This window comes from Sinocyclocheilus grahami, unplaced genomic scaffold, assembly GCF_001515645.1.
Source record: "Sinocyclocheilus grahami isolate Dianchi unplaced genomic scaffold, SAMN03320097.WGS_v1.1 scaffold268.1, whole genome shotgun sequence".
NCBI lineage: Eukaryota > Metazoa > Chordata > Actinopteri > Cypriniformes > Cyprinidae > Sinocyclocheilus > Sinocyclocheilus grahami.
This window is the reverse complement of record NW_015505447.1, coordinates 491883-506466: the sequence shown is the minus strand read 5'-3', so window position 1 is coordinate 506466 and position 14584 is coordinate 491883. Positions and strand designations below refer to the sequence as shown.

The window sequence follows — 14584 nt, the reverse complement described above, 5'->3', positions numbered from 1 at the left end:
TGTAAAATTCATGTTCTTCAATTAATGTACAAGGCCTGATTTGTGTCTTCTTAGACAAGGATTGATAAACTAGGTCAATTAGAAGCAAATATCATTCTGCTTTATTATACACGCATAGACCTACGTATTAAAATTCATTCATATTTAAAAATGAACCTACATTATAAAACTGACCGAAACACTGGACACTCGTTCACGGGTTCACCAGATCAAAGCCATTTGGCGGCGAACCATTGGAATTTTGAAATTTCGAAACCAAGATTCGAAACAGTATGACGTAACGAAGCCTCCGATCACTGATTCGAAACGAAAGACTCGTAAATATTTCGAAGCTTCAAAAGAAACAATGTCTTCAGGTAACATCTGCACAGGTTTACTTTTTAAAATGTTTTTGTTCTACAATTATTGGATAAGACTGTCAGTTTGCCTAAAAATACATAGTTAAATCCAACAGCTCTGTTGTGATTTGGCTGCCGAGGCAGTCGCAGTAATCGTGTGCATTAACTAGCAGCGTGCTGCTGATGAAGCGGACGTGCTGGTTACCACGGAAACGGGATGCGGGCAGGAGACGGAGAGCGTCGGTTTGAAAGCATCTCCAGCTGCGTGCGGATGTAGCGACATCCTACTAACCTACATTTCAACCTGAAAGAGGCAATGGCTGCCAACGGAAGATTTCCCCATTGACATATAGCCTAATGATCTACTGCGACGAAACGGAACATTAACGGTATGTTTTGCAAGAAAAATAGAGAATGCATTTAATCCGCATCGTGCATGTGGCAGTGTGAAGCTTCTTCAGCATGCGGTGTTTTATTAATTTAATTTATTAAGCTGGCTGGAACCTGTAAGTAGGCTTTACATTCATTGCAATTAAAAATGTGTATCTCGGTAAGTCGCAGTGATTTGCGACAGCAGTGCTGTCATGCGAAGTAAAGACAGCAGCATCCCGTAATGGCGCCCAGATTTCAGGTGAAGGTAAGGGCGCTGCCGAATACAGCACGAGCCGTGCTAACCGGTTATACGGTCATGTCTGTAGGTCAAACCTCAGTCGCGTTTATTTTGTAGTAAAATCACGTTAAACTTTGGTTCCGCGGGATGGGGTGACATGGGATGCCAGTTGACATTGCTGAATGACCGCGCGACGATAAAGAAGCCCAAGCGTGCATTTAAGCTGCTGTAGGCATTCCTAAAGCATGCGTTTTGATTTTTAGAGTAAGATTAAAATAGAAAATTCTTGTCTAACGAAAATATATAGGTTAGATTTTACAATGACATTGCCATTGAATGGGACAGGCCAGTGGTTAACTAATAACTAGCGTAATAATTATTATAACCAGGCTAAACCAACCTATTTTATTTGCATGGGAAATGGTTTTCAGATTCAATTAATTATAGAATTTCTTTGTCACAGTGGTTTCTAGAGGTCAAAGTTACTAAACTCATTTTTTAAAGTTTTATTTGTGCGTACTGTATGTTTTTGTGGAGATGAAAACTGTTCATGCATGTTTGGAAAAAAAAAAAACTTTAAAAAACAGGTGTCAGATTCATTTGTGGTGCTGTTGCTCAGTCAGTCTTCAAACAGTCATCACAAATATGTCTCTACCATGCTAGTCTGATGGACAAGGTCATTCTTAAGCTGATGTGGCCTTTCCAGAGCTTCCAGTGTCACCCAGCTGTCTGCTTAAATCATGAACATCAGCAAAAATTCTTGTCTAACGAAAATATATAGGTTAGATTTTACAATGACATTGCCATTGAATGGGACAGGCCAGTGGTTAACTAATAACTAGCGTAATAATAATTATAACCAGGCTAAACCAGCCTATTTTATTTGCATGGGAAATGGTTTTCAGATTCAATTAATTATAGAATTTCTTTGTCACAGTGGTTTCTAGAGGTCAAAGTTACTAAACTCATTTTTTAAAGTTTTATTTGTGCATACTGTATGTTTTTGTGGAGATGAAAACTGTTCATGCATGTTTGGAAAAAAAAAACTTTTAAAAACAGGTGTCAGATTCATTTGTGGTGCTGTTGCTCAGTCAGTCTTCAAACAGTCATCACAAATATGTCTCTACCATGCTAGTCTGAAGGACAAGGTCATTCTTAAGCTGATGTGGCCTTTCCAGAGCTTCCAGTGTCACCCAGCTGTCTGCTTAAATCATGAACATCAGCACACCATCCATTTTTAAAGAGCATTGCAGGCCAGTAGCAGTGCACCAGAGACAGCTATTTATAAAGGTGTGCATGTCTCTCTTAGCAACCAGGCAGCATGAAAATCTAGTCTCTTTTTCCTCTTTATTTAAATCGGTGTGCAACAGAGTCATCATAATTCTTCATAGAGCCCAAATGTTCTGTTCCAAATATGACTTAAAGGCACAATATGTAAGATTTTTTTTATTAAAATATCCAAAAACCACTAGAACAGTGATATATATTTTGCTGACTTGTGTACTTACATTATCCCAAATGTTTCAAAGAATGTTTAAATCCAGAGAAATAAGCTATTTTAACTAGTGACACGGAGCGTGTCCATAGTGTCATTGTGTTTGACGTCATACACCCTAAATTTCCTAGAGAAAACATGGAAACACCAAAGACGAATTAATATGTTGTGCGTTTTATTAGACCGGTGACGATCGCACAGAGTAGCATTATAACAGAACTTTCAAATGTATCTAGTATGATAAAACAGCGCTGCTTTACCCCACATACGCACGACCGGAAGGAGCGGAAGCAGTCGACTGTGACATAATAAAAGCTCTGCTGCTTTCGAGCCGTGTGTCACACTCGTTCAGCGGCCTCGTTTCGCTTCGACGGCTTTCAGCCTCACCCTGCTTCATTCTACTATGTTAATAAATCATTAGCTCTTCCATGAACATGATTTCTGCCCGAGTCCCGTCAGATTGCATCGGCTGTGGGGATGAAGACGACAGCTCCCATGATTCCACACTCAGTCACGGCGTCATCAAACTACGCCTTTGATTCTTTGTTTATTTTGAATACGTGCCCTCTAGCGGCGAAAATGACATATTGTGCCTTTAAAGGTCCTCTGAACTGCTTAGAAACGCGCAGCGTTACTCTATGTGTTGACGTCATTTTAACTGAAACAGGAAGACAGGGCGGGACATATCAAGCAGCCCCGCCCATTTTTAAAATAGCCAATAGCGTTAGTTTGTATCACAGCTTGGGCTAGAGCCGTTGAGTTCCTTAAAGCCACATTTGACAGGGTATGCCAGCCACAATCTCATCCATATTGCTATAAAATATAGCATTCTGTGTAGAATTCAAATAGCTCTGATACATTATGTGGTCTGCGCCGATTCGCGCATGTGATCCGCTTCGTGCTATCGTGTCTCTGGACCGGAGCAGAGTGTGTGTGTGGTGCGGTGGTTAGTGTGACACAGCGCAAAACCAGACTTCTTTTTTTCCTCAATGGAAAGCATATTTACACTGTTTGAATCATTCCCTGTCCCCTATATAGTGCACTACGTGCCATTCAGTGTACAGAAAATACTAATTCTGTGGACAAGTGACCGATTTCAGCCGCGGCTTCAGCGTCTATTTTATAGTGTAAGGGGGGGGCGCTTCGGATTCTAGAGAGCATTTGATTGGACAGAAAGTTTGATGAGACGCTGAAGTACGATGTGACGTCAAAAAAATAGTTGAGCCGTTTTGGCAGAAGTGACTAACTGCAAGTTTGAATGCTTATATCTTCTCAATGCGAATTTTGTCACTGTTTTGGAGCACACTGCCCAATAGATAACCTTAAGACTAACATTGATACTAACACCCAAAAAACTTATTTTGATTTCATGGGGACTTTAAGGAGTTAAATTTAGGGATTATCTGGCTGTGGCATTCTCTGAATGTTCAGTTCAGCTGGTAGTGCTTGATGCTATAGTAACACTAAGACCAGGGGATGCCATACTGATACAATGCATAGCTTATTTGCTAAGCTGCAAACATGTAGCAAAATGTGTAAATTGTAATTAAAAAAAAAGTTCTTAGAAGGGTTTATGTGATTAACCCTTATCAAATATATTGATTTTAGGGTTAGGGTTGAGTTTAGGCCCTGGAATAGCATTTCTGATTTTAGAGGTACATTCAGGGTTATGAGGGGTTAAGGATGTTGATCTGGGAACATGTGGTACTTGGATAAGTTATGTTGTGATTGTTACAATATGTTTTGTTCTCCACAAATTATTAATTAAAGTCTGATTTAAGATGTCTAATTGCACCATTACAATGAAATTAATTTATGGACATACAATACCATTCAAAAGTTTGGGGTCAGTAAGTTTTTTTTTTAATTAAAAAAAGTATACGACCAACATTGACAAGACTTTTACATACAATATAAAATATGAATATATTAAAACTTATTTTAAAATGTAATAATATTTCACAATATTACTGTTTTTACTGTATTTTTGATAAAATTTTTGACGCAGCCTGGGTGAGAATAAGAAATGGCTTTCAAAAACAAAACAAATATTACTTTTGAACAGCAATGTACGTAATTCATTTTTAAATATATTTTTATCTGATAATAAACTCTCATAATATAACTGTAGCCTATGCTGTGCTTTTATAATGGTATTTTACTGTAGTCAATATTTGTAAGAGCTTTCTTCTTCTCTTCGTTCTTTTCACCCTCCATTCATTTTTTCCAGTCCAATATGAAGAGTATGGAGCAGGAATTGCTGTGTCCTGTGTGCAAGGACATTGTGAAGCAGCCCATTGTACTTCCCTGCCTGCACAGCGTGTGTCTCATGTGTGCCTCCGAGGTGCTGGTTCAGAGCGGGTATCCCCAGCCCGAGCTCCCCCCGGAGCCCAACTCGCCCGCTTCTACCCCCAACATGCGGTCCCCACGGCAGATGCGCAGGCCCATGCCCAAGTCTGACCGCGTGGACCGCCTGTTGCGCTCAGGTGTGTACAGACAAGAAAGAGTATGCACCATCTTCAAAGTCATATAAACAGGTTGATATATATTTAGTTTATCTGATTGTGTGTGTATGTTTAGGTTCTGGGACATACCCAGGCCGCAGGCGAAAGGAAGGCCCTCCACTTGTCATGCTTTTTCATTGCGCCCCCTGTGGACGAGATGTGGAACTAGGTGAGAGAGGATTGGCTGAGTGCATGAGGAACCTTACACTGGAGAGAATTGTGGAAAGGTAATAAATACACACATTCAAGTACATTGAAATTATATTAGTGGTCGACCGATATTGGTTTTTTGACACCCAATGCCGTAATCTTGGAAAGCAGGGTGGCCGATATAAAGCCAATATAATTTTATTTATTTAATTTAATATTTAAGAATGAAATCTTAAATATGAAATAATTTGAAAATGGGTTAAAAAACAAATGTGTAAAATAAACATGCTTATATTTTAAATGACAAAGTATTTTTCCACAAATAAACAAATATTTAATACAATATAATTAAAAAGGAAGTAAACACTGTAACCAACAGGGCACTCAGTATTCTGGGAAGTTTGTACGCATTGGGAATCACATTTTTTCAAATAAAGTCAAGGTAACACTCGTTTTACATACAGCACACAGTGAAAATGACATGAATATGGCAGTGGGCAAAAGCATGAAGCGCAGCATATTTTGAAATCACGAGTTTAAAGTTTGTCGATCGTGCATCTCCAGTGAAGCTGAACTTTCCTCCTGTCCGTATTCAGTTCGCATGGACCAACCGTCATGCAGAGTACACGCAGGATACAAATGCACACTTCATAAGATCTCACAGCTGGATTCGATTAAGTTTGCAAGGTTTTTGAAATTAGATGTTAATGATGCAGATGCCGATATTTGAAAAATGCCAAATATCGACCGTGGCGATATATCGGTCGACCACTAAATTATATATTATATTATATATTTAAAATGAAACAATATCATATATTTTCAGTATTTATACTTAAGTTATTCGATTAGTGATCTTAAATAGAAACTTAAATGCACAATATTATATTTTTGTAATGAAATATAATTATCATTTGAGCATTTATACTTATTTACTTATGTGATAAGTTTGAATTTAATTGAACAAGTAATCTAGTCATTAAATAGAATCTTAAATACACAATATAATATAATATAATATAATATAATATAATATAATATTTTGAGGATTTATACTTATTTTCTTGTTTAATTAGTGACCTAGGAATCTTAAATATAACCCTAAATACTCAATTATAATTAATTTATAATATAATATAAAAATATTTTGAGGATTTATACTTATTTACTTGATTAGTGACCTAGTAATCTTAAGTAGAATCTTGAATACACAATTTACCCAGCGTGTTACTATGTCTACATGAAAAAAAACACATACAGACAAATAAACAAACGCTTCACTGAAGGATCTCTCTCTTTCTCTCTTGCTTTCTGAAGGTACAGGCACACAGTGAGTTTGGGCAGTGTGGCTGTGATGTGTCAGTTCTGTAAACCCCCACAGGCCCTGGAGGCCACTAAAGGCTGTGCTGACTGCAGAGCCAGCTTCTGTAATGAGTGCTTCAAACTCTACCACCCCTGGGGCACTCCACGCGCCCAGCACGAACATGTTCAGCCCACCCTCAACTTCAGGCCAAAGGTAAGCCGCTTCTCCTGGAGCGCCCAGGATTACTACCAAATTACCTCTCACACCTTGAAGTCCAGGGTCTGATGCATTTTTTTTTTTTTTACATAAAACTGAATTCACAATCCCTTTTACTTCCATAATATGCTGTATTTCTGAGTGAAACTGAATATTCACAAAATAAATATGCAGATGCAACTTAATTTTATCAACAGAGCATCGTAAAGTTTCTTTCCGTCTCTCTAGGTGTTGACATGCCCAGAACATGATCAGGAGAGGCTGCAGTTTTACTGTAAGTCATGTCAGATGCTTCTTTGTTCACTCTGTAAACTGCGTAGAATTCATGCGGGTCACAAGATTGCACCCGTCACCCAAGCCTACCAGACTCTTAAGGTATGTTTTCAATTCACCTCTATTTGAATGATGTACCTGGCGTACATGACTGTCATTTTAAGTTGCCATGGTTTTCTCTTTTAAAGAAATTGATTTAATACATTTTTAGAAGCTAAGTATGGGCAAATAAACAAATGTAGTTAAAAACTGCTGGGCTTTCACATTTTTTAAAGTGCCCCTATAATGCCATTTTGAATATTGCCTTTCATGCAGTGTGTAATGTAGCTGTATGTGAATGTAAACAATCTGCAAAGTTATTGTCTCCCAAAAGAAAGAATCGAACAGCCTAAACGAGTCGTCAGTAATTCGAATCCCACTTCCGTGACGGCTACATGTCAGGAGGTAACACATTTGCATAATGCCCACAGATGTTTTACGTTGTCAGGCAGTGAACAACTTGACCCACCCTCAAACACTGTGGTTTATTCATGTGGTAAACATCATGTCGGGAAGATGTTGTGTCCTACGCTGCAGTAAATTCGTTATATTTTTACTTCCGAAAGATGATGCTGCAAAGAACCAGTGGTTAAAATATTTTTTTCCCACTGTACCACAGCAGTAGAACACCAGTCTTTTTTTGTGTTCCCGTCATTTTACTGATGACTGCTTCTTTAATCTCGGGGAGTTCAACGTGGGATTCACAAAACGCTTGCTCTTGAAAGATGGATCAGTATCCTGTTTATTTGGACCAGCTGGCTCCACTGAATCACAGCCTGCAAGTATGAGAAATAATGGAATGGATGTTTATATTTTCTATCGAGCGTTCAAAATACGGAACTATGGCAATGGGCGTATTGTTAATGACATACGCTGTATGCGGTAGACCAATCACAACAGACTGGGCCATCTGACCCATCAGAGCAGAGTAGGCTGAATTTTAGAACGGCTTTGAACGAATCGTTTGAGTATCGTTGGAAAATTAGGTGATATTAAATGCATATTTTGAGAAAACGAAAGCATTTTTTGACCTTGCATGCAAGTAAACCTATTGTAAGAGACTCCCAAAACAAAATTAGGAACCTTAAAAATGGCATAATAGTAGCACTTTAAAATGCAGCAACAGCGCCACCTAATGGCAGTTCTGATGCAGTACCATATGCAGTTAATAAAGTTGTGTGGGGTTTTAAAGCATCTTTAAAAAAAATACAGCAATAAGGGAATGTCATGTGATCAGATGAGTTTATCTCTCACAAACATTATGCTGGTGTTCAGTTTGTTTAGTGGTGATGTGTAAGTCTATTCATCGCATGTCTTAGATCTATGGTTTATGAACTGGAAATCAGCAGTAAACAAACTCCATTGTGGGTGATCCTTCTGTAGTGAGCTACTTTTACTCTGACAGGACAGGATTTTCTTTAGGATGACAGTATTCCCATGATTCAAAGGATACGAGAGGTCACTAAATGATCCATTGAGCAAAAATTATACTTCTCATTCGCAATGATGTTTGAAATCTTTTTAAAAATCTGATAACAAATGGGCTATAATATTATTTCTACATTTTTATTACTGCTAAAAATAAATATTATGAAAATACAAATGCAACATATCACAACAATTTTCAATGCATGAATCAAACTCACTTTTCTGACATTTCTACTCGTAGAATTTATGCCAAACTATATTGAATAAGGCAACAACATTACTATTATTAATCTTCTCAATAAAGATGCCTGATTTAAAGTTAAAAATGTTTTTAAACTCTAGGACAAGATCACCAAGGAGCTGAACTACATCCTGTCCAATCAGGACATGGTGATGACTCAGATCACACAACTGGAGAATGCCATCACTCAAACTGGGGTACGGCCACCTTTTCCATCTTTGTCACAAAAGGAAAGCAGGTATTTGATGTGCTGAACGGTTGTCTGTGTGCATGAATGCAGGTGAACAGTGTATCAGCCAAAGAGCAGCTCTCTCACTGCGTGAAGGAGATAATGGTGTTACTAACCGAGCGGCAGACAATGCTGGCCCAGGCTTTGGAAAGCTCTCGGCAGAGAAGGGCAGAGGCTTTGGCCAATCAGGTGGCTGAAAAACGGAGCTTGCTGGAACACGCCGGCTTGATGGCTTTCACTCAAGAGCTGCTCAAAGAAAATGACCCATCGAGCTTTGTGCACGCAGCCAGAATAACACACAACAGGTGGGACGGCTAACTCACCTTCATATATGCGGATAATACTTATGTCTGTTCTCGAAATCTGAAAACAGAAAAAAAATCTGAAAACATTACCTCTCTTTCTGGCAGACTGGCCCAATCAATTGAATCTGTGCAGCGTTTCTCTCTTTCTGCTGATCCTTCGTTCCGTCACTTTCAGCTTGATGTTTCCAGAGAGCTCAAACTCCTCACAGACCTGAACTTCATTCAGGGTAGGAAAATGAACAAAGGAACACTAACATTTGATAAAATGCTGCTGACAAACTCATAATGTCTGTCTTTACTGTTTATCCATAATGTGCATTATGGTTATCATATCAGCACTACACTGATTTAAGACTGGCAATCCTTACTTACAAAATTACACAGTAAGGTGCATGTGTTTGATTCACTAAAAAACCCAGATTGCAAAACTTTTCCATTCTGGAATCAGTTTGATTACAGTGGACTCACTGTATGAATTTGATTCACTAAAACAAACTGGTTCTTAAGAGTCATTCATTTGGAATCACGTGAACTACACTGGTCGTACTGTTTGTTTTGATTCACCAAAAACTGCAGACTCATAAGTGTCATTAATTCGGGATTTAGACTACATTGGTCGCACTATCGTCATTCACTAAAAGAACTGACTAATAAGACTTGTTCGTTTTGTTATCAGACCACTGTATGTTTAGATTTTTTTTTAAAAGAGCCGACTTAAGAGTCATTAGTTTGGGAATCGGACTACACTGGTCGCGCTGCACGTCTTGATTCACAAAAAGAACCAATATAGCATGATCACTGTAGTCCGATTCTCTAACATATGAGTATTGACAAAATAATCTTTTTATGCCCTTTATTTTAACACATTATTATCATATAAGCAAAATCCAACATCATTCAACTTCTAATTTGCATGTATTGTTATGTTAGTACATAAACTAATTTCAGTACATGTGTATATATTGACTAAAATATATCTTAAGTATTTAAACTTGCAGTTGTGTGCCATAGCCTTTTTCATTAAGTAAAACAATCCAAGAGTTTTGGGGGTTTGTTTGGAATGGGCATATGGAATTAATTTTATTTGTGCAGGTCTTAAAAAGGTCTTTAAGGGTGTATTCACACCTGTCTTGTTTGGTTCGATTGAATCGAACTCAAGTTCCGAGACATAGCTGAAGAGGTGGTCTCAGTCCGCTTCCAAACGAACTCTGGTACGGTTGAATGGATGAACCAATGAATGGATGACCTTAAGCACACATGTGGTTTTGCTTACAGTTTCTGGTTCACTTGCAAAAAGGGCAGCGTGAAAGCGAACCGCACCAAACAAAAAAAAATCAACATTGTATTTGGTCGAGATCAAAGCAAGTGAACTAGCGGAATTTTCTGGTGTGAAAACACCCTAAATGTCTTAAATATGATTTTAAAATCTCTGCAGAATCTCTGCTGATATAATAATATTGTGTTATGAGAGATACACTAGTGTACAATAATGCACAGAATTTCATGGAAAGCTCACAGAAAGTTATGTCAATAATTAAACACATTGAAAAGTAACGTATCTGAAAAATAAGATATTATGGTGCAAACTGGATCTTACTTTACTTGCAAAAAGTAATCTAATTTGGAATGTCATGTAATCTAACCCCAACCAAAATGACCTATCCCATCAGCCCCTCTTGCTCCTGTGATTGACACCCAGCGAACCCTTGCCTATGACCAGCTCTTCTTGTGTTGGCGGTTGCCTCAAGACTCCACTCCTGCCTGGCATTACTCTGTGGAATTCCGGCGGCGGGGGGTGGTGCCAGGGGGCGGGGCAAGAGGGGGTATTCGCGGGGGATTGGCTGCTGCTCGTTGGGGCTGGCAGAGATTGGAGGAGGTGACCGGGACCTGTGCGGTGATTGACAGGCTGGAGATGGACAGTGTGTATGTGTTGAGGGTGAGAGGCTGCAACAAGGCTGGCTTCGGTGAATACAGTGAGGAAGTATATTTACACACACCACCAGCTCCAGGTAAGAAACACCTTCTGAAGATTTTTCAACACAAACATAATTCATCCCCAAATGATACTCATCTATCTTCTATTCTCTTTATCTTTTTTTATCCATTCCAATCTCCTTCTCTACAACCTTTGGTTTTTCCACGTTTTCCAGCTTTTGTGACAACAGCGCTATATGGCAACCTTTCCTGTTCCCTTTTTATAGCCCTTAAAACTCTTTATTATCTTTTTTTTTGTTTATATTTCCCTCATCGTTTGATTATTTGAGCCATTTATTCTTTAAACCACCAGTATGTTTATTTTCCACCCAAAACCCTCAATGTAGTGAAATATTTTGATCTGATGTGAACGTTGACCCATTCGCTTTGTAAATGTGGCCACAAGCAAATGCTCCATAATGTTTATTAATAACATTAAATGGAGGCCCGGGTTACAAATAATAATCCAAGATTTGCAAAATCCAACCAGAAGGCAGGTGTTCATGACAAAATGCTAACATTAGCTTCTGCTATGAATGAAAACAAGGGATACAAAGACATGAATCTGATTTTTAAGATTAAGTAAATTAATTTTTGATGTGAATAGGCCTTAACTGAAATACTGATGAGGAAATACACCTTTTCTTCTCTGCCTGTCTGCTGGAATGCAAATCTTCCTGCTTTTTGCAGTCTTGATTTTACCCCGCTATTCCCAGAGTGCATTTCTTTGTCTTCTTTCCTTGTTTACTGTTTTCCTGATTGTGGTTTTTATGCCTTGTCCTCCTTTTGCATATTCTACATACTTCTATTCTCCCTTTCCACCCACTCTTACGTCCCTCCTTTTGGTGCCTTAATACTTTGGTGTCCCTCTTTCCCCTCTTCTTCTATCCCCTTCTAAATTTCTCCCGTATTCCCTCGCTGTTGTCTTCCTCCCACCTCCTCGACAGTGTTGAATTTTTACCTGGACTCTCGTTGGGGTCTGCACGCGGACAGACTGGTGGTGAGTAAGGAGCAGCGGTGTGCTCGTAGTGTGCCTGGTCTCTCCCTGCTGCAGGCCGCCGATCGGGCCCTTACTTCCTGTCACCTGACAGCGGATCTGCTTGTGGGTGACGTGGCCATAACGCAGGGTCGACACTATTGGGCATGCTCAGTGGAGCCCGGCTCATATCTGGTCAAGGCAAGTTCTGTAAATAAGAAAATTATATTATATTTCCTGTGAATCCTTCTATATCACTTTTTATCTGATTTTTTTTGTATTTGGCTCTGTTCTACAGGTTGGAGTGGGCCTGGAGTCCAAACTTCAGGAGTGGTTTCATCTGCCTCAAGATATGGCTAGTCCAAGGTAAGAACAAAATCTCAAATGAACGGAAAGGACAGAAATGAACCGCAAAAATGAGAATAGTAAGTAGATATGCTAATGTTATTGTTAAGATAACTTTTTCCACTATAAAGAACCTTTTGTGTAATGGAAAGGTTCCATGGATGTTAAAGGTTCTTCATGGAACCATCAATTCCAATAAAGAACCTTTATTTTCAAGATTGTGGAAAACTTGTACCTCAGAGTTGGGCGGTCGCTATTACATGTCACATATTCAAGTCAGAACCATTACATGGCACTAGTCTGAACAAAACAAAAAAATAATATTGTTAACAATAAACCCAAATAACTACATTCAAATTCAAAATGATGAAAAATATCATTATTAGCCTGATAGAGTTTGGGCTCCTTGCCACTGTAGCCTTTGGCTTGCTTAGTTGGGATTTACAAGACACTCAGTAATATTATTGATTTGACTGCACTGACACTATCGGATGAGAACAAAGCTTGAACTGAACTGAGCTGGATGATGACATTATTGTCTTGTAGAGCTGCTTTACAGCTCAATCGAATTCGATTCATAATTGAGGAATTTTGCAACACCAAAATCGACACTTCTTATAACGGAGTTGAACGTGTTTCACATAATTTAGGAACTTTACAAAGTTACTGAACCAAACTGAATCAACACAGAACTGACTTGAGCTGAATAATGACACTATTGTTTTATTTAGAGCTGCTTTACAGCAAAATTTGAATTTATTTGCATCATTATTTTCCAGTTTGTTACTGTGAAGCTGCCTTGAAACGATCTCTATTGTATAAAATGCAATATAAATAAATGTGACTTGACTAGAATTCTGAGTTTGCCACTTGTAAATACCACTTTGCTTGGCTATTAATTTGCTCGGAACTCATAATTGCGATATTTCCAACTCCACTTCAAGGGCAAACAGCATATTCAATGAAAAAAAAATGGATGGTTCTTGATTTCCATTTTTCACGATTTAAATCTATCTTCTCTGTCTGATAGATATGATCCAGACAGCGGCCATGACAGTGGAGCTGAGGATTCGTCAGATTCTCCTCCCCCTTTCTCTTTCCTCACAATGGGCATGGGCAAGATCTACCTGCCCTCCTCTGCCAACTCCCATCATGCCAATGCCAATTACAGAGAGTCTGGTTTCACTAATAGTAATGGGCCTTCATCACCAGCTGGCGTTACCTATCCGCTGCCTCCGAGACTAGGAGTGTGTCTGGACTTTGAGAAGGGGCGTGTCACGTTTTACGATGCCCACTCACTCCGCCCACTATGGGAGGGGCCTGTGGACTGCTCTGCCCCCGTGTGCCCTGCTTTCTGTTTCATTGGAGGCGGAGCTCTACAGCTACAGGAGCTGGTTGCTAATCGTAATGCAAATCAAACCCCTGTGAGACGAGTCACTATTCAATCACGTGTAACGAAACTGAACTGAACTCTGATTGATTATCATTTTTATAATTCGATTTTAGAGATGGATGTTTTTAATTGCACCCAAGATAAAACTCTTCTTATTTTTCTTTTGGTTTTGAGAGGCCTTTATTGCTGCACTGCTTGCTGAATTACTGATGAATTATTAATTTGCTGATGCCACCTATATACCCAAGAAAACTATTTAAAATGCATATTCACCTAGATATAAACACACACACACACACACACACAATATGATATCAAATATATATATATATATATATATATATATATATATGCACAAATATATATTTCCCAGCTTATAATCGGTGACCTCTCTGCTCCAGTGTAGGAAATGTGCCTCAAAGTTTTTTTTAATAGTAGATTCCACCCACACTGCGTACACTGTAGTGATATAATATACCTTGTATTAAAGTATCTTTTGCTTATTAATCTCCAAACAGAGCAGAAATTCCAGACTGTTACACAAGGCCTCATTTTATAACCCACAATACTGTCATAAACATCTGCTCTTTAACCTCTAGCCATGTGCTTTCAGGACAGATCTGTCCAACTCTTTCAGCTGTCAACTGGAGCATTTACAAAGATATTTACTCAACATACGTCTAATACCCGACCAAATGCTTCTGTTTCTGCCTTAGATGATTAAGAAGAATGTTGATTTGTTGAAATATGTGGCTTCTAGACTGC

General features: G+C 38.7%; 1 protein-coding gene across 1 annotated transcript; it reads left to right on the top strand.

Annotated features, from left to right (window-relative positions):
• Positions 1 to 589: 589 nt before the first annotated feature.
• On the top strand, positions 590 to 14098 carry LOC107599500 (tripartite motif-containing protein 46-like). The gene is made up of 12 exons (XM_016291106.1): positions 590 to 727; positions 4674 to 4929; positions 5024 to 5174; positions 6415 to 6613; positions 6845 to 6991; positions 8699 to 8794; positions 8878 to 9131; positions 9237 to 9358; positions 10802 to 11140; positions 12053 to 12282; positions 12380 to 12447; positions 13457 to 14098. Exons 2-12 carry the CDS (start codon positions 4680 to 4682, stop codon positions 13893 to 13895), a joined length of 2295 nt encoding a protein of 764 aa, XP_016146592.1. The 5' UTR covers positions 590 to 727; positions 4674 to 4679; the 3' UTR covers positions 13896 to 14098.
• Positions 14099 to 14584: the final 486 nt, after the last annotated feature.